Below are 27,572 nucleotides of genomic sequence, written 5' to 3'. Positions count from 1 at the left end.
TCGTCAAGAAATATATATTGTGAGTTTTACTGCCAATATCTAGGTGACCCTCTATCTATCTTTGTCCACTTTCCTCCTCTTCAATGTCGTCATCATCATCGTTGTCCTTAATGTCCTGAAAGATGTCAGAGAGAAGGAAACTCTGCTGCTGGTCAACTTTTAGCTCATTCTCATCAGGATTCTCACAGTCTTTCTCCAGACCCGGCAATATATTCTCATACAGAAAGTCAATAATGTCTGGAGAGAAATGGAATCAAGAAATCATGATAGTTAGCATTGAGTGACGAGTCAGATAAAAAATTGACTTATTTATTCAGTTTTCAGATGATGTATAAGTGTTTCATTGTCACATAGTTTGTTAGAACAGGACAATATTTGTTTGAGAATCTGAGGGTGCAAAAAAAATGAAAGTATTGAAAAAATTGCCTTTAAAGTTGTCCAAATTAAGTCCTCAGCAACACATATTACTAATGATAAATACATTCTTGATATATTTACAGTAGGACATTTACAAGATATCTTAATGGAACATGTTCTTTATTTAAAGGAATAGTCTACTCATTTTCAATATTGAAATATGTTATTACCTTAACTAAGAATTGTTGATACATCCCTCTATCATCTGTGTGCGTGCATGTAAGCGCTGGAGCGCGCTGCGACGCTTCGATAGCATTTAGCTTAGCCCCATTCATTCAATGGTACCATTCAGAGATAAAGTTAGAAGTGACCAAACACATCAACGTTTTTCCTATTTAAGACGAGTAGTTATACGAGCAAGTTTGGTGGTACAAAATAAAACGTAGCACTTTTCTAAGCGGATTTAAAAGAGGAACTATATTTTATGGCGTAATAGCACTTTTGGGAGTACTTCGACTCGGCGCAGTAACACCCTCCCTCTCCCATTATGAGAGTGAGAAGGGGAGTGGACTTTTCAGGCGAGTCGAAGTACTCCCAAAAGTGTGCGTGTTTGTTTATTGCTGTATTTCATTGAAACGGGGCGGTCCCAACCGTGTCATGAGTCGCAGGCGGTAAGTAAAACTAAATCAGATTTCTGTGTTTTGTTGGAAATCATTGTATAAGTGCATATAATGTAAACGACATGAACATGAAGTTATCCAGAGATAGTGGGATAGTGTTTCGTGTGTTTTGCTTGCTCATGACTCACGAGTACCCGTGGTACGCCTCCAGAGGCATGGGTTTACCAGGAATGTAGCAGTAGAGCTGATCTGTCTTATATAAATCTAGTAAAACTAAAGACTTTTGGGAGATATGAATGATGCAATACTACATCTATAGGTACTTAAAATTAACATGAGATTAGCAGAAACACTGTGTGTTATGTGACCTATAATGTTTTCGTAAACACAATAGAATTCCCCAAAACAAATATTGTGTCTTAATTAAGCCATACCACTGCATGATTGACAATACTAACCTGCAAAACACTTGTTCTGCCAATTTGGTACATAGGAAACTTTGAGCTGGTGCCACTTCAACTGGACATGCGCTGGAGGAACATCCCTATGAGAATGAAGACATAAACACGACCGATCTTATATACAGCAGCTGCAGGATTATCACGCCTGAATAAGCAGATGCATTATTCCAGTTACTGATGTAACCGAACTCAGATGTCTTTTATGTACATAATTAACTCCTCAGAGGATACTCTTCATTTATTTTGGATCAAATGACCTCACAGATCATCTCTAGAGAGATCTTATTTCTCCAATTGTTGAAAATGCTTCAATGAAAACAGGAAACGTTTTAATATCACAGAGACTAATGCATCTGGGTTTTTCATTGGACATGTTCTCACATAATGACAATTAACATATGAAAAGCTCAGAAGCCAAAGCTACTGAACGCCACCTCCATCAAAAATAAGATAATGTGTTTGGACATAATGTGTGTTGGCAATGTGTGAACACAACCACCTTACAATGAATAAAAATCCACCCACTCCTCTATTTAAGTTTTCATTAAACCAAAGCAGTCTTATTAGACTGTTTTGATTTTCCTGTTGATGTGATGTGACACTGATAAAGCCCCGCCCACAGACACTGACTGACAGTCCTGCATTACCATAGTTTCCGCCCTCAGTGAGACGTACGTTGTCCGCCATATCTCAGTAGTGAGATACTATTGTCTCAGACTGTGTTCACAGTAATCACATCCATTTTAACTATATTTTGATTACTGCAAACCTCAGATATCCCATGTTAAAGGAATAGTCTACTCATTTTCAATATTAAACTATGTTATTACCTTAACTACGAATTGTTGATACATCCCTCTATCATTTGTGTGCGTGCACGTAAGCGCTGGAGCACCCTGCGACGCTTCGATAGCATTTAGCTTAGCCCCATTCATTCAATTGTACCATTTAGAGATAAAGTTAGAAGTGACCAAACACAACTACGTTTTTCCTATTTAAGACGAGTAGTTATACGAGCAAGTTTGGTGGTACAAAATAAAACGTAGCGCTTTTCTAAGCGGATTTAAAAGAGGAACTATATTTTATGGTGTAATAGCACTTTTGGGAGTACTTCGACTCGCCTGAAAAGTCCGCTCCCCTTCTAACTCTCATAATGGGAGAGGGAGGGTGTTACTGCGCCGAGTCGAAGTACTCCCAAAAGTGTTATTACGCCATAAAATATAGTTCCTCTTTTAAATCCGCTTAGAAAAGCGCTACGTTTTATTTTGTACCACCAAACTTGCTCGTATAACTACTCGTCTTAAATAGGAAAAACGTTGATGTGTTTGGTCACTTCTAACTTTATCTCTAAATGGTACCATTGAATGAATGGGGCTAAGCTAAACGCTATCAAAGCGTCGCAGCGCACTCCAGCGCTTACGTGCACGCACACAGATGATAGAGGGATGTATCAACAATTCTTAGTTAAGGTAATAACATATTTTAATATTGAAAATGAGTAGACTATTCCTTTAATCACTTTACACAGCTTCATTATTAGTTTTGCAAATAGTATTGCAAACAGTCCTCACCCAAAAACAGTCGTGAGTTCTTCCCAGTTGACATCAGCAACATCTTCTACTTGCCTTTCGTACATTCTGTGTGGACAAAAACAACTTATTGGGTTAACAATGTGTAAAAAAACAAGACAATGCAAGCAAGCACAAACAAAACAAATAATTACGCTTTAATGAGTCTGATTTTGGTATCCTGGGATTTTCTCCCCCTGTACACAGTCCCGGAAGACATCCGAACAGCGAGGATGGACATCCTTGAGGGTGAAAAAAAAAATCAGTCAACAAAGAATCGCCGCAATGGCTAGATTTTTTTAAAAGTGTGCTGATGTAGAATAGAAAAGTGCTGAGATTTCTCTCACCATTTATCCCTGCACTTGCTCCAGCATCGAGTTTTAACCTTGTCAGCTATTTTAAACCAGGGCAGTTTCCTGTAGAGCATTTCTCGACTGACTCGGGTTGGTGGTCTCTTACGAGGGGACTCAGACTTTAGTGTGGTCACAAGATGATCTCGTACAGCCCTCAAAAGTCTCTGTACCTCCTTATCTGACCATTGTCCATGCTTTTTACCTGTGTAATAATAAAGAAAAAATATGACATAACTGTTTAAAGGATTGGTCAATTTTCTTAAAAAAAAAAAAATCCAGATAATTTACTCACCACCATGTCATCCAATATGTTGATGTCTTCCTTTGTTCAGTTAAGAAGAAATTACATTTTTTGAGGAAAACATTCCAGGATTTTTCTCATTTTAATGGACTTTAATGGACCCCAAAACGTAACACTTAAATAAAAAATACGCACTTTTAAACCACAACTTCTCGTCTATCTCCGGTCCTGTGATGCACCAGCGCGACCTCAAGTAATACGTCATCACGTCGAGAGGTCATGGATGATGTATCGAAACTACGCCCCAGTGTTTACAAGTGTGGAGAAAGAGGACCGTTCCGACGTTGTTGTATGTCGAATAACACTAATCAATGTCTTTGTGTCAGTTTATTGTTTAAAATGGTATATGTAACATATGACCTTTCTACGTCACTACGTAAATACGTAAGGTCGCGCTGGCTCGTCACACATCCGGGAGGAAGATGAGAAGTTGTGATTAAAAGTGCATATTTTTTATTCTTCCCGTCAAAAATGACAATAGTTTCGCCAGACAAGACCCATATGCCTTGTTTGGGATCGTTTAGAGTCCTTTGAAACTAGGACTGTCCACCAAAATGAGAAAAATCCTGGAATGTCCCCCCCAAACACATAACTTCTTCTCGACTGAACAAGGAAAGACGTCAACATTTTGGATGGCATGGTGGTGAGTACATTATCTGTTTGTTTTTTTTAAGAAAATTGAATAATCATTTAAATCCACAGGCAGCTACAAGGGCCTTTAAAACCACATGGTAACATTGGGGACATTTTAAGATTAAAAATAAGTCTTTAGTGTGTATGTGAAGTTTTAGCTCAAAATACCCCATAAATAATTTACTACAGCATGTTAAATGTACAATATTTGGGGGTGTCCCTTTAAATAAGCTAATAAAACACAAACAGTGATCATCATAGTGGTGGTGTGTTGAAATTGAAATTCAATTGTGCTGTAAATTATTTTTTCTCTCACACACTCTGCACTAAATGGCAGTGCCGTGGTTGGATAGTGCAGATTAATGGTAATTTCACACGGTCGAACGTGTTAACGCTTGACGCAAGGCTTATCTGAAGCGTGCCCAACAGCCAATCACCGTGGCCGCAACACATGCTCCGGTCTTGCATAAACGTAATTGGCTGGCTCTGCCTAGGTTATTTGCATAAGGCGATCTGATTGGCTGACACACACGTTGCCGCTTGAAATGTTGAGAAATGTTCAACTTCTGCCACGAGCAATGGCAGTGACGTGACATCGAGTCACCGACTGATCTACATTTCAGTTCGGCACCGCTTGACGTCACCCATTAAAAGTGAATGGGAAGCATTAACGCTTACGCCCTGTGTGAATGTACCGTAAGGGCCACTATTATTGTAATAAGATCCACTTTCTACGTCACAACCGGAGCAAAATCTGAACAACCTAATTTTTTTCACATGCTTGCATGTGAGTGGGTCATACTTTTTCACATTTTCTAGGTTGATAGAAGTACTGGGGACCCAATTATAGCACTTAAAAATGAAAAAAAGGCACATTTCGGCAACGCATGACGTCACCCGTTTAAAGTAAATGAGAAGCGTTAAAGCTTTCGCCCCATGTTAATGTTCCGTTTCTCTCTTTTGCATTGTTGTTGGGTGTTGTTGGATTAAACTTACCCATTTGGGAAAAACGTTTCTCAAGGGCGTAAGAACTCCGACCGGTCAGTTCAGAAATCTTCTGCCAATTATTTCCATGTATTGTCTGATATTTGAGCAATTCTTTGACTTCTTCTTTGGTAAACCTTTGAGAAAAGAAATAAAAAACATCAAGTCATATGTCCTATTCCAGTAAAAACAAACAAAAGCAGAGCATGTTACTTTTCTCTAATTAAATATTATAACCAAACACTTTTCTTTACCTTCCTTTGTAATTTCCACCATCAAAAGCTCTTCTTCCACGAAAATAAACGTCATAGCAGGACCTGGGAATCCCTTCCGCTAGATCGGCAAAAAAAAAAATGACAGAAGTTATTACATCCAGGCACAAAATACAGTAATGTGAGTGTGCAAAGTTTTTCTGGAAAGCAAACCAAATCTAGTAACTTTCATGGAAATTAAGGGGATAGTTCATCCAAAAATAAAAACTGTCATTGGCTGCATTTCCATTACCTTTCAAATTGCACAAATTGAAAATGTGCACAATGGAAGCAATTTCACATAAAGGCCATATATCGCAAAAAAATATTTATGCTCGGGTGAGGTGGTTTTTCAGGCAATACAAAAAATATCCCAAATCTGCAACTGAATTTTTTTTACAGGTCATCTGACGTGCATAAGTCACATGATCATTCTTTAAATATGGCATGGTATGATTGGTTCGAGAACAAGACAAAAGAGGTGTGTTTGATTTCATGTGGCATTACGAGAAGAACCATCAAGCGTACGAAATCAAAATACAGCGAGGGTGATTCAGGAGTCGACTGCTCTGTATGCTTTCTAGTAGGGGTGGGCAATAAACCGGTAGACATAATTAACCGGTAGAAATTTGGTCTATCGTTATTATCGAGGTTACGTGCCCACGTCACGCTCCTGTACGCGTTGTCGCGAAAACGTAACGTTTGTACACGTATTTAAGCACTGCAGTTTTAAAACAAGTTATTTTAAGCCATTGAAACAAAGACAACAGATCTGTATGCGTGCGTTCTTTCTGTGTGTTGGGCCAATTCACACCGGCTGCGTGGCGTATCTGTTGCATGTCAGTTGCGTGGCGGCTGCGTCGTGTTTTCTGTGTCTGTACATACCAGAATCGTGCCTGACGCAGTGCTGACGCTGCTATAGGTGACATATATTTTGCCTGGAAACGCTTCCAAGATGCTTGCGTGTGGCGTGAAAAATAGACGTTGGTCCTATTCCTAGCATGCATGCGTTTTCGGCGCGGCTCGAGCCGCGCCTGAGACGTGCGTGTCATGCAGGCGGTGTGAACTGTCAAACCTGCTAACACGAGAGCCTAAATAAAAACGGCCACGCAGCTGAGACGCACACGCCACACAGCCGGTGTGAATCGGCCCTGTACATTGTATGCATAGGTCATACTCCGTGCATGCAGCTAAAGGAGAATTTAATATGTAGCTCAAGAGATGCGTTATGTGTCACATTTCACATGCGTCGAATATCTACATTCACATACAAGTCAAATAAACTATATTTTGCAAGCCATGCATTCAACTGTGCCCTTACATTCACATACATGTAAAAAACAGATTATACTTCGGGCTTAAGCCTTAAATGGACCCAAATGTGCTAAATAACTCTACTCCGCGTGTGTCATATATTTTAAGTGTACTGAAGACATCCACTCCCACATTAACCAGAAAACCCAAAATAACATAAAAAATAGGGTTCTGAGTAACAAAGAAGACATGGGGGATGTGAGATTGTGCAAATAATGATAAAGTTTTCATGTTTGGGAGAACTATCGCTTTATGTAAATGTTGGGAGACTCACCAATCCTTTCAAAGAACCTATGGTTCTTTTTTATCTTTGTTAATTCCTGTGCCTCTTCTGGAAACCGTCGTGTGTAAAAGAGCTTGGTAGGATTCTCCACTCCTGTCAGAGCAAGAAAATCCTTAACGTTCTGTTGTAGCCTCTCGTTATCTTCAGCCGAGAATCGTCCGTGTCTCAGGGCGATACCTGTTGGCATAAACAGTGACAAGAAATGGTTAAAAAGAAAATTAAATACTATATTATTAATTACGCTCTAATATTTACAGAAGTATTCCAAGTACACAACATCAACTCTTACAAACTTGACTCACTATAATATATCTCACTAGGGTCTGTGTGATGATGTTGAAAGTATGGATAAAAAAATGTAAATATGGAAAGTGGTACAAATCATCATGTTTTTATAAATATTACACTGACAAACCACAGGGATGTAGTAGTTGTGAATCTTATAATAGAAGTATTTTTTTATTAACAGTAAGAGTAATGCATGTTAATTTAAAGTCGCAATGAAATTGAAATGAAAAACTGTAATTTGTTTTGGAAAATTGTGGTATTTTTTAAAAAAGGAATTATTTGTGAGCTTTATTCATTTGCATTTTTGATTAAAGATTATAAAGGCACATCTCTTTCCCTCCTCAAAACGACCGTTCTTTACTTCCGGTCATAGGGTATGGCAGGTGGGCAGGGGCCGGGAAAAGATAGCAGCCATTAGCAAATAGCAACATGACCCAACTTTAAACTATCCAATAGTTCTCGATGGACAAAATCAAGTCCAGCCCTACCTTTATAATTCAAAAGCACTACTTCCATTTCATGGCGACTTTAAGAAATAATTAAAATTCTGTCATTATTCACTAACCCTCAAGTTATTACAAACCTGTGTGAATTTCTTTGTTCTGTTAAACAGAAAGGAAGACATTTTGAAGAATGTTTGAAACCAAACAGTTCAGGGGCACCATTAACTTCCATTGTATTATTTTTCCTACCATTGAGGTCAATGGTGCCCCAGATTGATAGTGTTACAAACATTCTTTAAAATATCTTCGTGTGTGTGTTCAACATAAAGAAATGCGTACAGGTTTGGGACAGCTTAAGGGTGAATGATGACAAAATTTTAATTTTTGGTTTAACTATCCCTTTAAAAAACAGAAAATCATGCTAAATTCAGTTTACCTTGCTTTTTAAACTCCTTAAACCTTGGTAAGTCGTACATTATCATTTTATTCATAGTAAGTGGATAGCTGGTTTCGATGTGGGGTATAAATTCTTTAATCTCATTCAAAAGTTTCTCATCAACTTCTGACATTAGGTCTCCATTCGTTTCTCCCCTTTTTTTGCGCTTTCGAGTACCAATCTGTATGTCAGGATCCCCAAGGTCTTCTTCACATGGCACATTCTCCTGTTCGGTGGGGACATCATACTCCTCTTCTTCACATGGCACATTCTCCTGTTCGGTGGGGACATCATACTCATCTTCTTCATGATGGTCTTCTGCCATATCTGAAGGTGTCATCTTTGCTTTCTTTTTCTTCTTCTTCTTCTTCACATCTTTGAATTGTGCTGTGGATGAGTCTGTGTCATTTACTGTATCGTCCATCAGTGAAGTCTCCTCAGTGCTTTCATTGAACACAGTTTCTTTTAATTTTTTCTTTTTCTTCTTTTTCTCTGTGTGTGTGTCTATTTCCTTGTTCTTCTTTTTCTTCTTCTTAGTTTTTAGCATTTCGTGTTGCATTTCAGACTCATTCTGCGCTACTTCTACTTCTTCCAAACTTTCAACCAATTCTTGCTGGCCTAAAGTTTCTCTTTTCCTTTTCTTCTTCCTAATCTTTTCTGGGTCCATTATGAAACGCGACTGACTTTTATCAGTATTTATGCCGCCACATTCTGTAAAAACAGGATCATATTGACAGTTAATGAACATGTAAAACGCACTTCTCACAAACACAAATAAATAGTATTAGTCTTGCTCATCACACTCATTACTACATAAAGCTACTAGACATTTGTGTAAAAAATAACTTTGTTACATACCAACAAACGTTGTTTTTAAGCAATGTTTACCACGAGGTCACTTCTTCACCTACTTTAGATTTAAGACTGCATTGCCAGCTGCAACACTACACTGCCATCTGGCGGCCAGAAGGGGAACAAACCTTATTCTCCCTATGTCGTGAACATAATAATTATCAATGTAATAACAAGCACTGAATAAACAAGCAATAAAGTAAAAATAAACTTTATAGTGGACACTAGTTAGGGCTCTGGTGAGCACGCTGTTTTAATTAAACTACAAATTTTCCGGCTACAACGTCACCACTGCACCAATATAAGAGTTTGGTTCAAAACGAGAAAACTCCGTTTTTATTTTTTTGTCAAAACATGTTTATTATTATGTTATCATGTTTTTATTGCGTTTTATTGTGCTACATGGCTGTATTTTTATGCTGTTTATTTTATGCTATTTTTGAACGCACATTCAAAGAACGAGATTTTTGAAAAACTTTATTAACAGAGTTATCTCGTTTTGAAACCAAACTCTTCATATCTTCTTGACATGTTTAAAGTACATTATACAAATATTTAGGTTAGTCTGTTATATTTCTGTGCAACATCCAGCCCAATATTAATTATAAATCTTTTGACTGGATTGTGCTCATGCGTAGTGATTTGTAAAACTTTATTGAGTTGTCTCTTGCGATCTCCTCAAACAAAACAAAAAAAAGTATATATTTTATGCTGATTAATTATTTAGAAATATTATTTACATTTATTTATTTATATCAATACAGTCTAGGTTTACGATAAATATGATATACACAAATATGACATACATAAATTCAAGAATAAAACCAGGGATCTGAATTGATAAGCACTTAGGTTCATGTTAGCGTCCTAAAAAACAATTTTAAAGTATTTTGATTTTAACATTTTAGCATAATATCCGTTCAAATTCCCTCCCACACTACAAAATAATTAACTTACATTCCAAAAAATATACATAATGTACTGTACAACTAAAACTGCACTTGCTGGCGCTGCAGAGACTGATCAAGTTATGACATCAAAAAACCGCGAGAGCCGTTCGAAATCACATCTCTCGCGGTTCTTTGGTCTCATACGCCGAACAATCTGCGCAGTGCCTTTTGAAGTCAACCACAAAAAAATTGTTTTTATTTCAACTTACAACATGTGATTCGCGTTTGCGTTGCAGTGCTGCCACCCTCTGCACTGGAGCTGCATTCTGCAAAACAACACCGCTTCGCCAATAGGAAGTAACTACGTTGAGCTTCGTGTTCAAATACAATCAACGGATCAACAACAAAAACAAGCAGGGCAACTAGCTGAACCTTTGTCATCGGTAAGCGGATTAAACAACATTGAATAAAACAGCACACAGTGCATGTATTTCAGTTTATTACACATTTGGGTGGTGGTGTAGGCGATGTCTTTTAAATTAAATCATAGTAATTCTCGTCAGCACTGTATTTTTCTTTATATGTGTTTACAAACATGCACCTCAACGAATTTGCTCGCGACAGACGCTGTCATCAGCCTGTCGTGTGTTTGTGTGTATGTATTAACCGTCCTTTTGCTACATTAAAATGCTGACTGCTTGTGTTTCAGTGCAGTCGTGTGTTGTTTTGTCCTACATAAATAAATAAATTAATCTCGAATGCGTTTACTGGCGCATTGTCATCTTTTTGTATTTCTGGACGTGAGTGTATGTTACATGACTTTCTATATTTAGCACATTATTAAGTGTTACAACGCTAGTATATAAGGGCATAACGTTTTATATTGTGTATGTTGTTTGTTTACAAAGACTTAATATATATTCGTGACGCTCGAGTCGCGCACGACGCGAGTCGAAAACAAACGCGTTGTCATGGCAGCGCTGCGTTTTGAAATTTAACAAACTTGTCGGTGCACAGTGTGCAGCTGTTGAGTACGTGTGCTTGACTCCTGACCTCAGACTTATTTTAGCATCAAGTCAGGTCATGTTTGCAGCTTTTAAGGGCACGACGTCCAACTGACGATTTTATCTTTAAACTTTGTTTCTATGTTAAACATTAGTCGCCTTAAAAGAAGCGATCACTTCCACCCACTGTAGGCGTGTCATATTTTCTTGTCTGAAAGGATTAAAAACAATAGGATCCGGATAGACGGGGTATTGGAACAATTTTAATCTTTCTTGCTTTCTTTACTTGTACTTTGAGTCGATTTCACAGAAAGTTGTGACATCACTGTATTATGATAATAATATGTTAAAAATCTGTTTATTCCTACTAACGCTATTCCAACTCCCAATGACAAAATGCTCTCACACATATACATGTACATATCCATTCAATAACTGAGTTTTTCCATTGTGCCCCCCCCCCTGAACAGCAACATATGGGAGTCGAACTAAATGTTTTTGTATCTAATTTCAAGGACAGACCTTTCTATACCACTCCTAGTGTTACCGCGTTTGTCTAGACATCATAAAAGGATAGAGGAGCGATTGTGCTGGGGATCATCTCATTTATCATTCTTTTTCTCTATCTTGCCGTTTCATCCTCGGTTTTATGGCTACTTTTGAGACAAAGGCAATGGGACGCTTTCAGTCTTGACCCATGAGGCCGCAGGTTAAGTGACCCATTCATGGATGCTCTGCTTCCGTAGTCATTGGAGAACTGGGATCGAAACCGGAGAGAAGGCCCTCTCCTGTTTGACCTCTAGATCTGGACAGACCCTTCTTATCTGAGTTCACCACATTTCATTTTTCAGCTAAAACCTTGTAACAGGTGGAGCTGGTAGGGTCAAGTCTAACATTTGTCTACTAACTCAGTGGTTCTCAAACTTTTTCAGCGTGCGGCCCCCCTTGTGTACGGTGCATTCCTTCGCGGCCCCCCCAAAGAAAATTTATGACAAAAACTGTTCTAAAATGTAGCATTTTAATTAAACAAAACATATTAAGTTATACAAAGTAGTGTTGTTGTTTAGTAGCCTTATTTTTTTGTTTAGGTTTAATTACACAGAATTCATGATAAATGAGTGTATTTTATAAAATTTCATAAAACTGGGGCCCCCCTGGGGGCCCCGGACCCCAGTTTGAGAACCACTGTACTAACTAACCCTTGAGCTGGTTTGATTTGTTATCTTTGATGTGAATTCCACACACCCTAATAGACATCCCCTATATCCGGATAAATACTTTATTCCTTTTATATTTTATTCCACTGGATATATTTTTAAACTAGCTACTTTCACTAGATTGTGGTGGTGTGAATGTATGCGCATTTTTCATGTGTATGTTTGTTTAGCTGAGGTGAGATGGAGTCAGAGGAGAGAGAAGGACGCAGTTTGGTGGAGGTGATCAGTGAAAAGTACAACACTGATAATTTTCCGTTCTGCCGTGGGCCAGGGGTTGGAGTAGTGATCCGGTCGAGTCCTCAGGGCTCACCTGTCAAAGGTGAGTGGTATTTTTGCCCTTGGGTTAAATGTGGAGAAGATCAACATAGGGTATTTGCAGTCTGATGTACTAGTTTGACTGGTACAACAGCTGTAGTGTCCTACAAATCGAGTTACGCTTGGTTAACATCTGCCTGGTTAACATCTGCCTGGTTAACCTCCTGGGGATTTTTTTAAGAAGAAAGTTTACCCTGTCACTACTACACGCAAACAAAAAACACATTTACAATTATGCACTGATGATTGAGATTAAAGCCATAATATGTAAGATGTTTGTAATAATATATCCAAAACCACTTGGGTGATTCTCACGAAAACTTGGTTTTAAACATGTCAAGCATGAAAATGTAAAAATTGCTTAAATTAACTTTTTTTCCCACCAGACATTGAAAAACAAAGTCTGGAGTAAATGGGAACATTAATGTAAAAACTTTTAAATATCATTTAACACTTTTTGTAACATAATTAAAAAAATTAGTCCTAAAAAATCTCATTACCGCAACAGTCAGAAAACATCAACACTGACATATTTTCAAAATGACATGACAAACCTGAAAGAACATAATTTGGAGATTCTGCACATGCATTTAAAATCAAAGTATTATGCTTCTATTAATTAAATTAACATTTAATAAGCATCTGTTGCGGTAATGATAATCAAAATGTCGTGTAAGCATTCTGACAAGACAATATTTCAAATTAACTGTAAAAAAATGATCTTACCTGGTAGCCATCTTGAAGTAACTGGTCCATGTGCTTGGTCACTCAAAATCAAACTTTATTAAAATTCTGTATGTGTGCTTAAACTGTTCTCAAAAAGTGTTGCGGAGGATGAGAACATCAGGCATGGACACATCATTTTCCTAATTTTTCTTCATTATTATTATACATGAATATTCAGTAAATATTTTTTTCTGGCATCTAAAGTAGTCTAGCAAAACATCCATTTATTTTTTTTCTTAATATTTTTGTGTTAATTTGATTAAATTACAACATAACGCATGTTCAAACACAGCCGGACACATTGCGGTAATGAGAATTTCAGCAGAAAATGAGATAAAATTTCCAATTATAAATTCGTATGTTGAAATCACACATTGTGCAAGGTAGAACACAGTATTGTGTTAATTCTGATGCTTTTTAATGTTACTATATTACACATTTTAAAGCTAAAATCATTAGTGCCGTGGTGTTTCAATGGTTTCGTGAGAATCACCCACTTGCACAGCGTGATATAGACAGTTTCATTGGAAGCACGTGATACACGTATGGATCCGAACCTTACTTCCGGTTTCGTTTTTTTAATGGTCTGACTAGTTGCTAAACTGATCTCTTGCCTTGTCGAAAATAAGAAATGTTTTGGTTTCCTAGGTAATCTATGTGTTGTTTTTTTGCTTGTTATATAAATAATCTACGTTTAAAGAACTTTGTTGTTATTTATTCTTAGCGGAGTTTACCAAAAGCTACGTGCAGCCGCTTGTTTATGTTGTTACTGCTGAAACGGTCTATACAGTTGAGCTCAAAATTATTCATACCCTTGGTAAATATGACCAAAGAAGGCTGTGAAAATTAATCTGCATCGTTAATACTTTTGATCTTTAATTTAAATTATCTATAAAAATCCAACCTTTAATTGGAAAATATTAATTTTAAAATGGGGGAAAATTTCATTATGCGAGAAATATTTTTCTCTAATACACACTGCTCACGATTAATCATACCCTTTTATTCAATTCCTTTTGCAACCTCCTTTTCCCAAGAGAACAGCTCTGAGTCTTCACCTATAATGCCTGATGAGTTTGGAGAACACCTGCCAAGAGTTTAGAGACCATTCCTTCATGCAGAATCTCTCCAGATCATTCAGATTCCAGCTCCATGTTGGTGCTGCTTCTCTTTAGTTCATCCCACTCATTTTCTTTAGTGTTCAGTTCAGGGGACTGGGATTGTCATGGCAGAAGCTTCATTTTGTGCTCAGTGACTCATTTTTGTGTTAGTTTTGGGTCATTGCCCTGAAGGAAGATCCAATCATGGCCCATTATATGATTTCTAACATGGACAGTCAGGTTTAGATTTTATTATCTGTTGGTATTTCATAGAATCCATGATGCCATGTATCTGATCAAGATGTCCAGGAACTCCAGCAGAAGAATAGGCCCACAACATTAAAGATACAGCAGTATATTTCATTTTACACATGGGGTACATTTTACCCCTGTGTGCACCAAACTAATGTTGAGTGTTTGCTGCTAAAAAAAACTTTTTTGCTTCATCTGACCATAGAACATTGGAAAAGTAACTGACACTACTTGAACTTCAAACGGGATGGGATCTGTGGTCGGATGAAAAAAAAACAAATTACTTTTTAGAAGCAAACACTCAACATTATTTTGGTGCACACAGGGGTAAAATGTACCCCATGTGTAAAATGAAATATACTGCTGTATCTTTAATGTTGTGGGCCTATTCTTCTGCTGGAGGCCTTGGACATCTTGATCAGATACATGGCATTATGGATTCTATGAAATCCCAACAGATAAAAAATCTAAACCTGACTGTCCCTGTTAGAAATCATATACTGGACCATAGTTGGATCTTCTTTCAGGGCAATGATCCAAAACAAACATCAAAAATGAGTCTCTGAGCACAAAATGAAGCTTCTGCCATGACAATCCCAGTCCCCTGACCAGAACCCTAAAGAAAATGAGTGGGATGAACTGAAGAATAGAAGCACCAACATGGAGCTGGAATCTGAAGGATTTGGAGAGATTCTGCATGAAGGAATGGTCTCTAAACTCTTGTCAGGTGTTCTCCAAACTCATCAGGCATTATAGGTGAAGACTCAGAGCTGTTCTCTTGGGAAAAGGAGGTTGCAAAAGGAATTGAATAAAAGGGTATGATTAATCGTGAGCAGTGTGTATTAGAGAAAAATATTTAAAACTCATAATTTAATTTCCCCCCATTTTAAAATTATTATTCTCTAATGAAAGGTTGGATTTTTGTAGATTTTTTAAATTAAAGATCAAAAGTATTAACGATGCAGATTTATTTTCACAGCCTTTTTTGGTCATATTTACAAAGGGTATGAATAATTTTGAGCTCGACTGTATATTTCATGAAGTTGTGTATGTGAATTATCCCAAAAGTTCCCAAGGATTTGTAAATCCAAAGAAATTCCTGTTTTAATAAATAATTGCTCATCCCTCGTCTCCCTTCTAATTAGCTGGGTTTTCATCGAAACGTGAAGCATGTTTTTTCACAAACAAATGTGAATTAGGTGCGTTTCCATCAGTTTGTTACCTGGTAACCAACAGTAAATAAAACAAGGCACGCTTGTAGACACTAGCAACAAGGGCATTGCAAAGACGTCGAGCCCCATATATGGGAAAAACAACATCAGCTGATACAGCTAGATCAGGGGTGCCCAAACTTTTTCCTACCAAGGGCCAAAAATCAAACCTGACTCAGGGTCGTGGGCTGAAAGTAAATTTAGCTATGTTATGTTAAAATTAAAGTTGCCCTTATTCTCCTAATTTATAATTTTCTAATATTTAAAAAATAAATAAGCAAACATTACTCTGCTTATGCATAACTAATGCAGTTTTATTTTCAAAGGTAACTGTTGTAAAAAAAGAAATCATTTTGTCAATCATTTTAAAATTTTCTTTTGGCTGTGTGCCATTGCCTCGACCTCTCTCCATTATTAGCCTATAATACATGAGTTCGTTGAGTTTCGTGATGCATGCTATACATCTTCAAATATGCATGTACATTAAAAATTCCTTGCATTTAATTTTAATTTACATTTTTGTAATAATTTAATAAAACAAAAATTGTTCCATTTTAGAAAATGTTTAATTGGAAAATTAACATCTGCGTCAATGACATTTATCCTTTTTCCTAAGTTCACGTGGCATGACGGGCCAAATTAAAGGTAATTGCGGGCCAACTTTGGCGGCCCTAGTTTGGGGACCTCTGAGCTAGACGTTCTGTTACGTGGGTTTAATGTTCGTTACGTCAAATTTTTTTTTCGCCAAATGCGTTTCCATCTCCCAAAATTTGCATCAGGGTTCCCACACCTTAGATAAGTTCAAATTCAAGGACCTTCCATGACTTTCCAGGTCTAAGACCCTCAAATTCAAGGACTAAATGTGGGGACACATTTCAAGTGAGAGCAAGGTTACATCGATTAAGATACATTGTTACAGTTCCCTTTCGAGGAAACTTGCACTGCGTCACTGCAGTGACACTTTGGGGATGCCTCCAGGGGTAAGTGCGTCTGAATGTGTATATCAAATTCAACCAATAGTGAGGCTTATACGACGAAGACTGGGTGACGCGGGAGCCAGAAAGTATATCGCTATCTGAAATATTGCCAAAGACGACGTTACAGAGACGCAGGAGGTATAGCAAGGGAGACACAGTGTCTCGTTCCCTTCTCAGGGAACAACAGTTACATACGTAACCCGAGACGTTTTCATGTGTCAAACACAACTATGCAAAAAAGCATTTTGGTATGAATCAACATTCACATACAGAAACAGAATATATAAGCATTTAAAGCGAACAGTTTAAAAAGTCTAGTATTTTTATGATATTATCCTACACTACACAGGGAATAATATGGATTTTTTTTCCAGAAAACTTCTTGCATAAAATAGATTCAAGCACTTTCAATGACCTGTATCTATGTATGTATATTTTCAAAAACTTGAATTATTTTCCCTAGATTCACAAACCCTGTTGCATTTACTCTTTTTTGCATAGGTTGAAAACCACCTAAAGCTAGCATAAAAATGTTTTGGCAAATTACAGATTTTTATCAAATTGGCGTTTTCATAACATGTTTTTTATGCGATACTTCAAAATGCGCATAAAATCTGTGGGATGGAAACCCAGCTATTGTCACCCTAAAAGTGAAAAGTGGCAGCTATGTAGCATCTAACCTGCAGGTGTAGTGCTTTGCAGCTAATTCATTATGATGGCCTAAATATTGTGCCTTTTAAAGGCGGAGGGTACAATGTTTGAAAAACGCTTTGGAAAAGCGAATTGGGCCGACTGCCAAAACACACTTGTAGCCAATCAGCAGTAAGGGGCGTGTCTACAGTGGTGTAGTGGTGTCTGGAGAAGTGGGTATACTCTAAATGTATGCCCCCAGTAGAAGTGGGTATACTCTTAATGTATGCCCCCAGTAGAAGTGGGTATACCCCATGCCATCAAATAAAGAGGTGGGTATACTCCGTATACCTGCGTATACCCTGCACTACACCACTGCGTGTCTACTAACCGACATCCTTGCCGGGGTTGTGTATGTGTGGGGCGGGTCTATCAAAAGAAGGTCCAGAATCAATTGGGGTTGGGGCGTGTTTGTTTAGGTGATTTCAAATGTCAACATTGGCTTTCAAACATTGTGCACTCCGCCTTTATTAGAGAAGGTCTAAATAGCTCATCAATTCTGTCATTATTTACTAACCTATGTTTCTTTATGATTTTGTCATGCTAGTATATAAAAGATGACAAAAAAATTCCTGATACATTAGCTTATATTAAACCCATCAAGCCAGTAAATCATATTACATCACATTATGTATGTTATTCGTATTAGATTACATTTTAGTTTCCACTAAGATTGAATATAAAGTAGGTTTATTGATAATCTAATATAAGTTCACTTATGTTTCTGCTTGTGTCAGATCGTCTAAATCTGCCTAGAATCCTGATCCTGGACGGCTGTGGAATCACAGAGGCAGGAGATGAGGAAGAGGTGTCTGCTTTCTGTGCTCACGTGGTAGAGCTGGACCTCTCTCATAACCAGCTAAAAGATTGGGGAGAGATAAGAGAGTGATCGAGTCAATTTTATTACACTGGGAATTATTTCAAAATAAATCCCTGTTTACACCTGGTGTTAAGATGCGTTTTGGTCAATCGGATCACAAGTAGATGAGAGAGAACATTCCACTTCGTTGCCAGCCACCGCTAGTTTCTATGATTTTCACAAAAGTAATGCCTTCCAGAAAATAAATAAACATACAATATATCAAATGTAAGAAAAAAAAGTTGGGTAAGTGAATAATAGCGGAAATATGGATTGCTGTAAAAACTCATCATTGGCAGGGAAGCGTTTTCTCTTAATTAACTTGTTAATGGCAGGGAAAGAATTAACATTTAAAGGTCAATGTTACAGATTTTGGCTTCTCGGCTTCTGGTCTCCTTCCCTGTGTATAGCAGCATTGCTATGCTAATCTTGCAGGCTTAGGTTAGGCTTTCAGTATCCTAACCGTATTTGCATTTTCTGTATCGGACCCTATTATATCCACTGCAGATGCCATTTTGTTGAGTTAGCAGCCAGCCTCGTCTCGCATGATGTTAAAAAGCCCAGGTTAGTGTTTGGCATCGAGCATCATTGCGATCAGGGCTAGTTTAACTTCTGCGCGCATGTTTCATTTTTTCACCGGCTGTATGTGCTTTGCACAGGCGCCGCACACACGTGCTTGCTTTTTCAACAATCGTTTTTATTAATTAAAAGTTTTATTAATCGAAGATCGATTAACATCCCTAGTTTGAGTTAGAGGTCGACCGATATGGCTTTTTCTCTGACCGATGCCGATATTTAGAAATCAGGGCAGCCGATGGCCAATATGTTTGGCCGATTTTCTATATGTACATAATAATCCAAATGTTCTCATCATTAGCAGATATTTCAAATGTAAAAATGTCACTATTTAAGTCAAAGTATTTAAAAAAAATATTCTGAAGAGTTTTACAACCTCCTCTGCACCATGCATTTATCAGACACAGATATACCTGACACTCTGCTGTCATCATCTTTGATCAGTTTTTTACTATGACTTTTATTGCTTTGTAGGATAAAATCCTTATTTGGTAGACCTGATAAATTATTTATTCATCATAAAGTTAACATAATAAATGTCTATGTTTTTTAGTTGAGACTGTTATTTAGGGCAAATCTTTCTAAACACATTTACATTCTTATTTCTGAGGCGCTATAAGTGACTGATTGTGCTGACAGTGACGTCTTGTGAGTTTAGTGTTGTGACAGATCTGTTGTTTCAACCGTTCATTCAAACAAATCCGTTCAAAGGAGTCAGTTCGCGAATCTGACGCGTTGTGTTCTAATCCAGGCTGAGCAGCGCAAAACTGTAAACAAAGTGTTACTGTAACAACACGTAAAACATTTCCTTGGTGGATATGATTTGGTCTTCCAAACTTTCGCCATTGAGTCAGTTTTGTTTTGAGTAATAAAACCAGGGAGACAGTTTAAAGACAGAAAGCGTCTGTCACGCAAAGAAAGATCATCATCACTCATTAATCACATGAAATGAGCATAATCTTTGCACAGACAGTGCACCGCGAGACATAAGCCCGTCGCGCTGTTGTACTGGCTGCTTAATTCGCGCGATCCCGCCATCGTTTAGTAAAGCTGTTTGTGAACAAGGCACGTCTCCACACACACGGGAGCGATCTGCTTGCAGCAAGAGGCAGCGTCACGAGTTCTACAACAACGCTTTAGGTGCCCGCAGATGCGCCTGCCTATTAATCGGCCTTATTTTGCAGCAAAATCGGCCAAAGACGATTTTTTTTAAATATGCCAATTAATCGGCCGGCCGATAAATCGGTCGACCTCTAGTTTGAGTCTCCTATTGTGCCCCAGTTTAAAAGATGTAAAATAAGCCTTTGCTGTGTGTGTATGTGAAGTTTTAGCTCAAATATCCCATAGATAATTTATTATAGCATTAAAACTGCCAATGTTTGAGCAAAAATGTCCCGCTTTTTTGTGCCTTCCTTTAAAGTAATAGTTCCCCCAAAAATGTAACTTCTGTCATCATTTACTCTACCTCATGTTGTTCTAAACCTGTATGAGTTTCTTTATTCTTTGTACCTGTATGTGTACAATGATGTGCTGTGTCTTTCTCTGAGGCACAGAAGGGGAGGCTGCAGACCTGGAGCGGGCAGGTCATATGAAAATTAAATATCTCTATGCACATCACTAATCCAGCCATTTTTCATTTGTTTTTTTCCGGAGAACGATTACATTTGTTTTCGTTATTGATAAGAAGGGCGTATTTAACTATGAAACTTGCAGGATGTATTTATGATACCAAGACCTGTCATATGTCAATAGATCGAGGCAAAATTGATATGACCCCTTTAAGCACACATGTCCCAGATCTGCAAAATAAGTTAAGATAGAAGTATAGTTTTGTTTTTACGCATACGCGAGGGTACGTGTAATTGCACGTACTTTGTACAAGTAGGTCGCACATGTGCGTACAGGAGAATGTAGCACGTCGGATGCAATGCTCATGCGTCGAACATCTGTGTATTACGTACAAGTCAAATAAACAAGGTTTTGCAAGGCCGTGCGTTCGACCGCACTCAAAGGTTTGCGTACACGTTAAAAACAAACTATACTTAAAGGAATAGTCTACTCATTTTCAATATTAAAATATGTTATTACCTTAACTAAGAATTGTTGATACATCCGTCTATCATCTGTGTGCGTGCACGTAAGCGCTGGAGCGCGCTGCGACCCTTCGATAGCATTTAGCTTAGCACCATTCATTCAATGGTACCATTTAGAGATAAAGTTAGAAGTGACCAAACACATCAACGTTTTTCCTATTTAAGATGAGTAGTTATACGAGCAAGTTTGGTGGTACAAAATAAAACGTAGCGTTTTTCTAAACGGATTTAAAAGAGGAACTATATTGTATGGCGTAATAGCACTTATGGGAGTACTTCGACTCGGCGCAGTAACACCCTCCCTCTCCCATTATGAGAGTGAGAAGGGGAGCGGACTTTTCAGGCGAGTCGAAGTACTCCCAAAAGTGCTATTACGCCATAAAATATAGTTCCTCTTTTAAATCCGCTTAGAAAATCGCTACGTTTTATTTTGTACCACCAAACTTGCTCGTATAACTACTCGTCTTAAATAGGAAAAACGTTGATGTGTTTGGTCACTTCTAACTTTATCTCTAAATGGTACAATTGAATGAATGGGGCTAAGCTAAATGCTATCGAAGCGTCGCAGCGCGCTCCAGCGCTTACGTGCACGCACACAGATGATAGAGGGATGTATCAACAATTCTTAGTTAAGGTAATAACATATTTTAATATTGAAAATGAGTAGACTATTCCTTTAAAGCAACACCAAAGAGTTTTTTTTACCTTAGTACAACGTTTCCAAAAAAGTTTCAATCGTTTATCCACTCGAAACAGGGTGAACGGCACTTTCACATTCGCTTTGAAGCCCTCTATCGGCCAAAACCACACTAAAGAAGTTTCCAACCGTCGGGTCGCGGTCCTGTAGTTCGAGTGAAAACTACAAAAACTTGCTTTACGGCAGACCTACAATACAATCAGAGCCAGCGATGCTGCAGTATTTACGACAGTGGTAATGGACAATTACGCTTCTAACCTGTAGGGGGAGCAAAGAGCAAAAACTCTTTAGTGTTGCTTTAAAACAAATTTGTAGGCAAGCAGGAAATACTGGTTGGGTCATTGGATCTTCTGCTATGACTGCAAATAGAAAGTTGTGTTAAAAATAGAAAACACCCTGTTAAATATAACATATGGGGCAATGTGGTAATCTCTGTTTTCTTTCCTCTCCTATAGATAAGTAAGATCCTGTCTAATATTCCTAACCTGGACTTTCTCAATCTGAGTATGAATCCACTGAGAGGGTCAAGTCTGGAGGCAGGAGCGGCTGAAGCGTTCTCAGGCCTCCGCCGCCTCGTCCTTAATAACACGCATGTGACCTGGGATATGGTGCACACGCTGACAAGAGAGACCCCGGAGTAAGTGACATATAATTTTTACCTTTAGTGGCACAAATAGCCTTATAATCAGACCAAAGTTTGAGCCTGAAGTTTGCCTGGTTAGCATGAACCAGTTAACCCCTGATGGTAGAGTGGGGCCATTGCTGTTCCATGTAGTTGTTTTGACTAAATATTTTAAATTTTCTGCTCTATTTGGGAGTGCATCCCTCAATTTGCTTATTTAGTACTTGGACACTCATTAAACAGAAATAGGTAATAGTTTCATAACATATCAAAAACATATGAATGCTTTTCTTCATTTAATTTTTTATTGCTATGTACTGAAACATCACTGTTTGTTTTTGTGTGTGTAGACTTGAGGAGTTGTTTCTATGTCTGAATGAGTTTGAGACCGTAAGCTTGTCATCTGCACCGTGCCCATCCCTGCGGCTGCTGCATATCACAGATAACCAGCTACAGGACTGGGCGGAGGTGCGCAAGCTGGGCCTCTTGTATCCTGGCCTGGTCTCCCTCATCCTGGCCAACAACTCTCTTTTATCAATCTACGAACCCAGTGACTCCCTGCAGAGACTTTTCCCCAACCTGCGCAGCATTAATCTACACAACTCAGGTGTGTAGTGTAGTGTACAAATGTATATGCAACATTAACCTTCACATTTCATGTATTAAATGAGAAGAGTATTTTTAGTAGGGCTTTCAAAAGATTAATCACGATTAATCGCATACAAAATAAAAGTTTTTGTGTGGGCACTGTGTGTAATTATTTTGTATACATCAATACACACACATGCATGTATATATACATATATACACACACACACACACACACACACACACACACACACACACACACACACACACACACACACACACACACACACACATATATATATACATACATTACATTTTTCTTAAATGTATAAATGTATGTGTGTATTTATATATACAAAATAATTACACACAATAAACACACAAATATATTATGCAAATACAAACTATTATTTTGGATGCAATTAGTCGCGATTTATCTTTTGTCAGCCATAATTTTTACTTCAGACTGTGGCTTCTGCAATACAGCACTTGCCTTGGACTTACACTGACATCTAGTGTAAAGTGGGTAGAGTTTTGCTGGTCATTGGTCATAAGATTTTAACATGTCAGCCCCTATGAGGCAACCCACTTTAGTGTACATGATTTTTTAAATGTATTTTACAATAAAGATTAGATTTGAAATGCCATTGAAATATTTACTTGACATGTAACGTTGTCTCTTACGCCAGTGTTTTACTTGTTATTCTCCATTGAACTGCATTATTCAGTAGAATAAAATAATTATAATTGATTATCAGTTGATGTTTAGTTGTTGTGTTATTTTTAAGGTCTCGCCCGCTGGGAAGACATTGAGAAACTGAATTTCTTTCCAAAGCTTCATGAGGTCAGAGTTCAGGGAATTCCTCTACTGCAGCCATATACAGATCAGGAAAGACGATTCCTCACAGTCGCACAGTGAGTAAACACGCTTGTATACACAAAAACACTTTGTGTTTGCAAAACTTGCTGGCTTTGTTACAAATTAGTTAATAATAAAAGTTTTAACTAATGTTTAAACATACACCCAAGTCCTTCTGTTGTTTTGGTAGGTTGCCTGCTGTGGCCGTATTGAACGGCAGTGTCATCACTGATGGAGAGAGAGAGGACGCAGAACGTTTTTTTATCCGCTACTATCTGGACTACCCTGAGGACGAGTTGCCACAGAGGTAACCCCACCTACACCACACTTGACCTATCCAACGGTAATCCAGGCTAAAGTCTCATAATTAATGATGAGATTAGTCAATATTTAAGGATTAGTCAATTTTCTTAGTCCAAAATCCAGATAATTTACTCACCACCATGTCGTCCGGGGTGTTGATGTCTTTCTTTGTTCGGTCGAGAAGAAATTATGTTTTTTAAGGAAAACATTCCAGGATTTTTCTCATTTTAATGGACCCCAACACGTAACAGTTTAAAATTGCAGTTTCAAAGAACTCAAAACGATCCCAAACGAGGCATAAGGGTCTTGCAAAACGATTGTCATTTTTGACAAGAAAAATAAAAAATATGCACTTTTAAACTACAACTTCTCGTTTATCTCCAGTAATGTGACTCGCCAGCGCAACCTCACGTAATACGTCATCATGCCGAAAGGTCACAGATGACATATACGAAACTACGCCCCAGTGTTTACTAGTGTGGAGAAAGAGAACTTTTCCGACGTTGTTGTATGTCGAATGATACTAATTAATGTCTTTGTGTCAGTTTATTGTTTTAAAATGGTCCGCAAATGTGCGTTTCATATATGTAACATGTGACCTTTTCACGGCATTGCGTGAGGTTGTGCACGCGTGCCGCAGGACCGGGGATGGACGGGAGGTTGTGGTTTGGAAGTGCATATTTTTTATTTTTGTTGTCAAAAATGACAATCGTTTCGCTATATAAGACCCTTGTGCCTCGTTTGGGATCGTTTGGAGTCCTTTGAAACTCCGGTGAAACTGCAATTTTGGACTTTTGCCTGTTGGGGTCCATTAAAAGTCCATTCAAATGAGGAAAATCCTGGAAGGTTTTTCACAAAAAAACATAATTTCTTCTCGACTAACATTTTGGATGACATGGTGGTGAGTAAATTATCTGGATTTTTTTAAAGTTATATTTTCACAGAATGTTTGTTTACATTAAAGGATGTATTTATGTGTTAAAGCAACACCAAAGAGTTTTTTTTACCTTAAAATAACGTTTCCAAAAAAGTTTCAGTGGTTCATCCACACAAAACAGGGTGAATGGCGCTTTCACATTCGCTTTGCAGCCCTCTATCGGCCAAAACCGCACTAAAGAAGTTTCCAACCGTCGGGTAGTGGTCCTGTAGTTCGAGTGAAAACTACAAAAACTTGCTTTACGGCAGACCTACAATCCAATCAGAGCCAGCTATGCTACAGTATTTACGACAGTGGTAATGAACAATTACCCTTCTAACCTGTAGGGGGAGCAAAGAGCCAGAGTTCTTTAGTGTTGCTTTAAAGGTGCAGTGTGTAATTTTTAGAAGGATCTCTTGACAGAAATGCTAAATAATTTAGACCGTTTCAGCAGTAACAACATAAACAAGCGGCTGCACGTAGCTTCCGGTAAACTCCGCTAAGAATAAATAACAACAAAGTTCCTTAAACGTAGTTAGTTTATATAACAAGCAAAAAAACAACACATAGATTACCTAGGAAACCAAAACATTTGTTATTTTCGACGAGGCATTTGTTCAAGACATCAGTTTAGCAACTAGTCAGAGCATTAAAAAAACGATACCGGAAGTAAGGTTCGGATCCAGACGTGTATCACGTGCTTCCAATGAAACCGTCTATACAAAACTATATTATCAGTGGTGTATAAAGACATTTCATAATGAACCGTTATGTGTTTATTACCTTAGAATGAGACGTTTTTATCTACATACACAGAGGGTCCCCTTACATGGAAGTCGGCATTTTGTGCCGCCATGTTTCTACAGAAACCCTTAATGGACAAACTTTTTTTTACTAAGCAGGGCCCTATAAAATCCGTTTTATTTTTTCCCAAATTCCGTTTTATTTTTTCCCAAATTCCGTTTTCTCCGTTTTAATTTTTGCAAATTCCGTTTTATCCGTTTTAATTTTTGGCAATTATATTTTTTACCCTTTACTTTTATTTTAGTCATAAAAAGAGTGTGCCTTTAATGTTAATGATTAAAATGTAAATGATTTGGGGGAAAAACTGGATAACAGGATTACTTAATGACTATAAAAGATGCATTTACATTCAACTCAATTCAATGCATTGTTTTTTAGTGTTGTTGCAGGAGGCTACAACAAGGTGTCAACGCAGTGGTGCCTTCAGACGTGCCTTAAACACATCAATCCAGCGGAACGCGATCCATATTTTATACACAATCGCTTGAAATGCATATAACTTTACAATCATACACAGGATAGTGATCTGACTTAGGACAGCATGATCACGCAGCTCTTTGCACGTGCGAGCGAAAGAGAGACAGAGAGCGGCGCCATGATGCAGCTGATTATATTTTAAATGCGAGGGATAGTTAGTTTGCCTCAGCTCGCTTGAAATGCATAAAACTGAACAAATACATGAGGATTTGTGTTCGCACTTCGGACAGATGCGTGAGCGTGCACGTGAGAGGTACAGTGAGACAGACATGGATGAGAGAGTGCATGTATCTTTGCGCTCACCGTGAACAGAGTGTTGACTAAACTTCCAAAATAACAGTTCTCCGGTCACATAAAAGTCATGTGAGACCTGCTCGGAACTAAGTGCTTAGCGTCAAATTTCTTGATTTTTTCGCTGACGAAAGCAGAGTCGTGGAGAGCCGCTTCGCCATGGTTTCAGTGTTTTGGAGGAGGTCTGAAACGACGGGAGGGGGCGTGTCGCCCAGATTTACTTCGCCCGGTCTGCATTTCCCCCAGACATACGTTCGTCTCCCACACAAAAACATAATTTTATTCAAAATATGTAAAATTCCACAAAATTCCACGTTAATACTAGATTCCGTGTTAATTAGCCAATTCCGCGATTCCGTCCGCGATTCCGTGATCGCGAAAATTATAGGGCCCTAACTAAGTTGTCTCTGATGACATGTTTGTCCAGTGGCGGCTATCGTAGCTTCTCTATGTGATTAAAAAACGAGGGGTAAGCAGTGGACTGAGCCATTGGTTGCAATTTACCAGCACCTCACCACTAGATGCCGCTATAATTTACACACTGCACCTTTAAACAGCTAATCATAAAAATGCCTTTTTAGCTGGGTTTTCAAAGGCAGGGTCACATAAAGGACTGGGCGATTTACTGTTTTTTTCTCTCTATTAATTCAAATTTACGTTTTGACGCGATATTCGTTTGATTTAAATCAGGGAATTGACATTTTGAATGGAAGTTCGTTACAGTTAAAGTGAAACAGCAGGGTATTCCTGCATTAAAAAAATTAACGGCAGGTGCTGTTGCAAAATTTTGGTACTCCTAAACCAATTAGGTTATATTATTTCATGCACTTTTGTTCTGTATACGCTGTGGGAGAAGTAATAAACAGCACCGTTATCCCTCTTTGTGCCTCTTCTTAATAGAGAAACAATAAAAGTTTTGTTTAACATGTGATGTGAGATTATAGCCTCTTTCCTACAGTAA

At 38.1% G+C, this 27,572-nt stretch overlaps 2 protein-coding genes across 2 annotated transcripts in view; one reads left to right on the top strand and one right to left on the bottom strand.

The window, feature by feature from the left end:
- Positions 1-8: 8 nt before the first annotated feature.
- Positions 9-9,254, bottom strand: ttf1.6 (transcription termination factor 1, tandem duplicate 6). The gene is made up of 10 exons (XM_055200586.2): positions 9,151-9,254; positions 8,293-9,003; positions 7,117-7,302; positions 5,532-5,610; positions 5,290-5,414; positions 3,354-3,561; positions 3,162-3,248; positions 3,010-3,075; positions 1,436-1,521; positions 9-237 (listed from the first exon to the last, which is right to left on the bottom strand). Exons 2-10 carry the CDS (start codon positions 8,957-8,959, stop codon positions 56-58), a joined length of 1,686 nt encoding a protein of 561 aa, XP_055056561.2. The 5' UTR covers positions 8,960-9,003; positions 9,151-9,254; the 3' UTR covers positions 9-55.
- A 1,248-nt stretch (positions 9,255-10,502) lies between these two features.
- Positions 10,503-27,572, top strand: part of tbcelb (tubulin folding cofactor E-like b) — a 32,094-nt gene continuing 15,024 nt past the window's right edge. Inside the window, exons 1-8 of the mRNA XM_073860889.1 lie at positions 10,503-11,287; positions 11,703-11,867; positions 12,431-12,574; positions 18,264-18,408; positions 22,212-22,388; positions 22,724-22,980; positions 23,750-23,876; positions 24,011-24,127. Of these exons, the coding sequence (XP_073716990.1) occupies positions 12,436-12,574; positions 18,264-18,408; positions 22,212-22,388; positions 22,724-22,980; positions 23,750-23,876; positions 24,011-24,127 (962 nt within the window). The 5' untranslated portion in view covers positions 10,503-11,287; positions 11,703-11,867; positions 12,431-12,435. The remainder of the gene's footprint in view (positions 11,288-11,702; positions 11,868-12,430; positions 12,575-18,263; positions 18,409-22,211; positions 22,389-22,723; positions 22,981-23,749; positions 23,877-24,010; positions 24,128-27,572) is intronic.

Source organism: Misgurnus anguillicaudatus, chromosome 22 (assembly GCF_027580225.2).
Source record: "Misgurnus anguillicaudatus chromosome 22, ASM2758022v2, whole genome shotgun sequence".
Lineage (NCBI taxonomy): Eukaryota > Metazoa > Chordata > Actinopteri > Cypriniformes > Cobitidae > Misgurnus > Misgurnus anguillicaudatus.
Note: the sequence above shows the minus strand (reverse complement) of the source record. Positions and strands in the feature narration are given on the sequence as shown.